This window comes from Myotis davidii, unplaced genomic scaffold (assembly GCF_000327345.1).
Source record: "Myotis davidii unplaced genomic scaffold, ASM32734v1 scaffold514, whole genome shotgun sequence".
Lineage (NCBI taxonomy): Eukaryota > Metazoa > Chordata > Mammalia > Chiroptera > Vespertilionidae > Myotis > Myotis davidii.
The window spans coordinates 1,252,955-1,253,270 of NW_006286236.1; the positions used below are offsets into that span (position 1 = coordinate 1,252,955).

The 316-nt window shown below is 69.3% G+C and overlaps 1 protein-coding gene across 1 annotated transcript in view; it reads right to left on the bottom strand.

Annotated features, from left to right (window-relative positions):
* Nucleotides 1–316, bottom strand: part of CSF2RB (colony stimulating factor 2 receptor beta common subunit) — a 14,756-nt gene that overhangs the window by 7,737 nt on the left and 6,703 nt on the right. The window contains 1 exon segment of the mRNA XM_006757460.2: nt 160–310. Within this exon segment, the coding sequence (XP_006757523.1) occupies nt 160–310 (151 nt within the window).

Here is a 316-nt window from a genome sequence, read left to right on the forward strand (position 1 = left end):
AGTGTGCAGACCCTGGGGAGCTCCATGGGCGGGTGGGCCAGGGGAGATACTCTAACACGTGGCACAGAGGTTGGTGGCTCCGGACACCTCTGTGGACCTGTAATGATCCGCCCTCCCACAGAGCGGCGCCGCCCCCACCCGACTCCCTTACCTCCTTACCTGGCTGGGAGTCCCAGCGAACCTCTGGGCTCCAGGGGCTGGGCCGGCCCGAGAATCTGGAGCCAGAGCCCAGCCGGGCACGCACTCGGGCCTCGTAGGTGCTGCTGGGAATGAGGTGGCCGGGCCCCAGGTGGGCCTGCGGGGCGGTGGAGGGGAG